Below are 6,319 nucleotides of genomic sequence, written 5' to 3'. Positions count from 1 at the left end.
TATCATGAAGTTCTGTATAAATATCATCCCTTGCATCAGCTCCACGTTGGATAAGAAGCTAGACTTAGCTAGGAAAGTCTAGCTTAGTCAAGCTGGACTAGAAAAGATTAGATCTGCCTCAAGTTTCATTGCCTCTAAAAAACTTATAAGACTTGCACCATTCCAAGAAAAATGAAAGTAACTACTGGCCAGTTCTTTCAAAGAAATTATTTTCAGAATTCTTAAGCTGGTCAGTTACAAGAATAATGACTACTATTATAAAGTGTCTAGAGAAAAAAAAAAAGTGGTCTAATCATTATTAATTAACACAAATGTGAAACAAAAGCAAAGCATTACTAAGAGCAGATCTGTCTTGCTTTGTATCTCATTGATTATGCTTGGTCATGTTTCCAATAATTTACAGCATTCTCTAGATTTAAACATCCCTGTACTTATAGTGAGTTGTAGTCACAGCAAAACAAATAATAAAGGATAATAAAAATTAAGTCACCCCTCGATGTAAAGCTGTGCATCCCAGGAGATCAGCTGCATCTACAGATGCTTCTTTTTCAAGTAATAAAGAAACAGCATCAATATGCCCATATGCCACTGCAAGCATTAATGGAGTTCTAGGGAAAAAAAAGAAAACCAGAGCAGTCATAGGTATAAAATGGATACTATTTGTCCCTGCTAACTTACACAGAGAAATCAGGAAGCCCTGCATTTCTTGCCACTCCTACCCATGAACCCATTTCTTTTCCCCATATGACACCCAAGGGAAGACCTTTAGTATGAAAGGTTTAACAACCAACTGCCAGGACTGAAACAGTAACAAACCCACTTGTAAGCAGTTTACAGAGCAACACCATTCAAGACAATCTGTTCTCTTAATAACCTACAATTACTGTCACCTCCAGTGACACAAGAGTTTTACAATACCCAGTCTTGTGAATCCATGTCCTTGCTAGTTACCAAGATGACAATGACCCAAAGTATTTCTTTTGCAAAGGCTGCACATTTGCTTAAAGGGGATGAAGGGACATGAGGGAAATATTCAAGCTAAAATTTAGACTAACATATCTTTCATTTGTTTTTGAAAGAGATCTATTCTCCATCTGTTTCTAGGCAGACTAATACCATTTAAAATTAAATGTGCAGACATTATATGTACAACATTATATGTTCCAGACACCCCAAATGAGTTTCTTAAACCATTCACATTTTCACTTTAAAAATATATCTTATTCTCTCTCTATGACTGCCATTTAAGAAGCAGTAAAGTTTTTGTAGGAACATCTCAGATGCATGTGTCACCTCAAATAAACACTGTGTCCTACTGCACCAGTCTAATGCACCAAATAAACCCTAGAATAGCAATGTTTTAGAAAGAAGACGACTTTATAGCAACATCTCAGGAGCCTGTTCAGTTTTTATTGAATCTGGCCCACAACATCTATAAAAGACTTTTTAAAGTATGAAGCAGAGGCTAAGATTAATGATTAGTCCTTTCCACATGGCTTACATCAACTGAATGTGTACTTTGTAATCTCTGCCAAATTCTATGAGGAGAAGTGCAGGAAATACAGTATTTCAAGTAAGTACTTTTTTGTGAGAAATATGAGATGCCATTTGAATTACAGAGCTGAAAAAAAAAGCCCACAAAGAAAACTTACTGTCCTTTGGCGTCTGTCACATCAGGGTTGTCTGCAACCTCCAGCAACAACCGTAAACAAGGTGCATGGCCATTAATGACTGTAAAGGAAAAAAACTATGTTTCATTTCAGATACTCTTTCACTAGAGTACATAGGGATAAGAAATGTCCTTATAAACAAGGAAAATATTCCACCATAGAAGAGATCAACATTCCCCCAATTTTCATTTCATTTGTGCCAGTGAAATGGTGAACTGTTTTTTCCTTGACCTCACGAAGATGAGGACTGGTTCTCTTAGATACAAAAATCCCAAATGAGTAAAACAGAAATTGTGATATTCCCTTCTGAGAAGATTTCTACTAAAGCAGACAGCATTTCAAAATCCCCCAGACTAAGCAGGCAGGCAAGGCTTTCTGTGCTCAGGGTTGGAACACAGTAGGAAGTACATTGTCAAGGCTCCTTAATTTTATGTGCACTGCACAAGCAAGTACTTCAGTGCTGCTATGAAAAAAAGAAATCTGTAAAGAATGATACAAATGTCATATTCACAAAAGCACATAACACAAGAGGCTAAAATTCCCTTTGAGATTATCCATTTTATAAAAAATAAGACTTATCAAACCATTTGGGTTTAGTGGTGTTTGGGGTTTTTGCTGGGGGAGGATATTTTGGGGGTTTTTTGGGGTTTGTTGTTTTGGGGTTTTTTATGTAACCCATTGCTGCTAGGAAACAGCTTTGAGTCTCTACATTCTGTAGGGCCTGACACTGAATCCCATCTGTGTGTCAGCTGGCTTTAAGGCTTCAGACTTTCATGGGATGAAGAGACAGTTATTTTTTTCTTTGAAAAACAATTCCTGTGCTCAGTAGATACACGTTGTGTTCTTATTACAGCAAGTCATGCACTCACACTGCCTACACCCTGTGGGCTGAGGCAGAACCCTTGGACACCACCTATGTCACATCATGCTGGCTGAGAAACCGGTGCACATCATCACATTCAAATTACTCATCCAAAAATAATCTTAGTTGGTTTACCCAGAAAAATAAAAGGCATTTTTAGTTATTTACCACTAAGTAATGACATATAGATAACATGTAAACAGTTCTACAGGGCTGGTGACTCACTGGCTTGAGGGGGGGGAGGGAAATAAAGGTCTGTTCTCTCTCCCAGCAGGAGGAAGAGAAATCATAACTTGTTCATAAAGATGTGTGAAAATGATTTTGGTAAATGAATTTTAGAACAGATTCTCCCAGAAACTCCTAGGAGCTGACCCAGTGATTACTAAGCATTACAGACCCTGCAGGGAACACTAGTTTTGCCAACAGACCACAGTGCTAACACCAGGGGAACACTTGCAATGGATTCTCCGGACTAGCCACAGGAGAGGCTGGTGGTAATGAAATTACACAGGGAACATATCATTTGGGCAAAGGAAATTCTCCATGTTATGAGGCCAGAGGAAGTCTGTTACTTCATGGGGACAGACAGAGAAAAGAAACACTTCATTAGGTGAGTTCTTAAGTCACAAATCCCTTTACTGACACAAACGTGCAGAATTCAGTCATCCAATCCACCACTGAGGCCTCCTGAGCTCAGTGTTCAGCAACTATGCTGGTGTAATGAGAAGGAATGAGGGCAAACAAGTTTAAAGGGATGGACACACACTTCCTTCTTGTTTCCTCCCAGTGCACAGTGCAGCACGAGCAAGTGCTTGTTCTGTGTGTGCAAATGCACGCTGGCACTCAGGGGAATAATGCAGCCAGAATTCTGTTGGATTTCTCAAGAGGCACCAGCTGACCTCGCACACCTGCAGCACGGACTCTGGACGAGCAGCAGCTCCCAGCAGGTGGCACCAGCCTTGCTCCAGCACTCCTCACCAAAGCGCTTCCCTGGAAATGGGCACTCTGCAGGGGGATGTCTGGAGCAGGGGCTGGTAGGAGCTTTACTCCAGAGATCACTTCCACAGAACTCTACAGAGCTTTTGAGTGGAAGGTTCTAAACGTTGTCTTAATGAATATTTACCTGAAGTGCACTTAACTCACATTTGAAAGCTTTCAAATTCATGCCAGTGGTGAATTTCCTTTACTAAGGAGTTCAAATACTCAACCCATCTGTGCATTACTTTCCATTCTGCTCAAGGTACATGTTCCCTTTTGTGCCTCATTCCTGTGTAGGATTTTTTGCCTTTTTTCTTGGTTGGGCTTCTGTATATGTGGTTTTTTGTTCGTTTGTTTTTAACACATATCTGACTTATTTTGCTTCGCTGCAAATTTAAAGAACAATTTATTTGCACTCCTGGGAATGTTTTTTAGTCTGAGAAGCAAAAAGCATAATGGACCAGAAAAGTCTGCAATGAATCTTCCTGCTGGTTTCACATGGAAGGTACTCAATAATACAGTGATGGAGGTGATTAAAAAACAAATTTAAAGGGGGTGGGGGGAACACAATCTGAATTTATGTGAAGGGAAGAAAGGTGCGTATTAAAATAACATCTTCTAGTCAACAAATGTACTCAATTTATTCAACAGATTAGTATTTTAAGTCAGAGCTGCTAACAAAAATATGGCTTTGTTACCATTCACTGAAGAGTCTTTAGTACTGAAGAACCTTTACAGTTCAGTTGTGACAACTAAAACGTATGTCACTATAACCACATTTTTAAATAAATGCAAATCTTTGCTGTAGTGATGACGTACCAGACAGAGTCACACCTTGTTCATATCAGATCCCAAGATATGTTTGAAGTAACTACAGGGAAAGCTCTTGACCACCACAGCTTAGTTTTGTGGTAGCACTAATATTGATTTCAATTAATTAAACCATCAGTATTTTTCATGAGGAGAAATGTGCTGAGTTCTAATGCAAAGTTTAAGCAGACAGGAAGCATTTTTAGTATGCAGTGTGGGTCTATTACGAGCATTTCCTTCAGTACTGCAGACAAAATTGCTAAGTCTATTTGACCTCATGTTTCTCGGTTGCTCTTACATGAACACACACAGAGAAGAAACTGATACTACAGAATATATATGCATTTCAGCAAGATTAAAAGATAAGCAGGAAGACAAGTCTGGTCCTGAATGAATTATCCACGTGGTATTAATTTTCCTTCCCACTAGAGGCCACTGCTACCCTGCACGGAGCCCCTCCTGGAACAGCACAGGAGACACATTCCCTTTGGCACCTCTGCATATTTACCTGACAGGTACCTGTCAAATAATAACCTTCAAATCAATGACAAAGTCTACATTTCCCAGCTCATTTTGCATGTTAATTATGTAACACCCCACACACGAGGAAAGGAGCAGGCTGCCAGCAAGTGCAAGTTTGCAGGCTGGCTCAGGAGGAGGAGGAGCCTGAAAGAGGGGGGTGAATTTCTGTGGTGCTGCCACTGCAAAAGGGTGCAAGTTTTGAACACCAGAACATTTTCATTGCCAATCAGAGCCCACATCTATTTTTCAACCTTTTTTCCAAAGGAGAAGCAGCGAGGCAAGTGTTCCCTCCTCCCTTGATTATTTGGCTGAAGAAGCAGCAAGAGAAAGTGTCATGAGGGAAACATCACACCTCCTGAAGAGTAGGTGGTGACAGAGAGGGGCAAGCAGGTAAGGGCAGAGCAGTAGTGGTATGCAAAAATATGGGATTCTGTATGAGGGAGGACTGAAGCACAGGGGTAGAGGAGAAAAAGATGAATGAAACACCAGAAAAATGGTTTAAATGTCCAACATCAGCAAACAAGTATGACTCCTCAGGACATGTGAGAATGTTCTTCCCTTTAGAAGAAATGGGCATAGCAACAGCAGGTAAGTAAATGTACCTGCTTCAGTGTGGGAGGGTCCATACCACAAGGGCAGCATAAGATCACACTCACCTGAGGCATGGAGGGGGGTTCTTTTGGTGACATTGTCCTTTACAGTGACAGAAGCACCCTGGCTGATGAGAGCTTCCACACACTCTGCATGTCCTCTGAATGCAGCCAAGTCCAGAGCAGTGCGTCCCTTGTCATCCTTGATATCTAGATCCACCAGAGATTGCAGAAGCACCTCCAGAGCTTGATGATGACCATTATAGGCCTAGAATTATGAAATGTGTCATGTAAAGAACACAACTCCTGTCTTTCAAAGACATCTCCCATAAACTGTGAATAAAATCCATCCCTTTCAGTGTCTCCTAAACACAACAGAAATCTGTTCTATTGATTCCTTATGACTCTCTCTTCAGCCTGAAAGGATTTTTCCAAATTACACCGTACCCAAGAAATTAAAAAATTCCTAGAGGTTAGGAAAAGAAATTATGATTCTTGATTTGCTCTAACCTTCTAGTACAACCCAAAGTGAGGAAATTTCAGGCAATAATTTGCCAAGCCAGCACAGGTCAATCAGCAATTCATTTTTCACACGCTACAGTATCTGACAGGGAAACATTTGCTTCAAAAACCAGATTCACTAGAGAGCTCCATGGATTATCACCTGACTGGTGCTGAATTCAACACATGTGCTGGTCTCCAACTAAACAAAGGCAATTCTCAAACCAGATTTTTGTGCAAATATAAACACAAACTTGACCTGCTGTTTACAGCTAATGCTTCATGGAGAATTCCTGCCAGCAGGATCATTTGGTAAAACAACTACAGTGGACAAGCAGATGCACTTCCAGACCTACAGCCACCCTGGGGCCAACAGCACAAACAGG

The 6,319-nt window shown here is 40.4% G+C and overlaps 1 protein-coding gene across 1 annotated transcript in view; it reads right to left on the bottom strand.

The window, feature by feature from the left end:
* The window catches only part of ANKRD44 (ankyrin repeat domain 44), a 73,740-nt gene that overhangs the window by 13,532 nt on the left and 53,889 nt on the right, over window positions 1–6,319 (bottom strand). The window contains 3 exon segments of the mRNA XM_031056000.1: window positions 491–608; window positions 1,653–1,731; window positions 5,499–5,700. Of these exon segments, the coding sequence (XP_030911860.1) occupies window positions 491–608; window positions 1,653–1,731; window positions 5,499–5,700 (399 nt within the window).

This window comes from Geospiza fortis, unplaced genomic scaffold (assembly GCF_000277835.1).
Source record: "Geospiza fortis unplaced genomic scaffold, GeoFor_1.0 scaffold112, whole genome shotgun sequence".
In the NCBI taxonomy this organism is placed as follows: Eukaryota; Metazoa; Chordata; class Aves; order Passeriformes; family Thraupidae; genus Geospiza; species Geospiza fortis.
The sequence above is the reverse complement of the archived record's forward strand: the minus strand, read 5'-3'. Positions and strand labels throughout refer to the sequence as shown.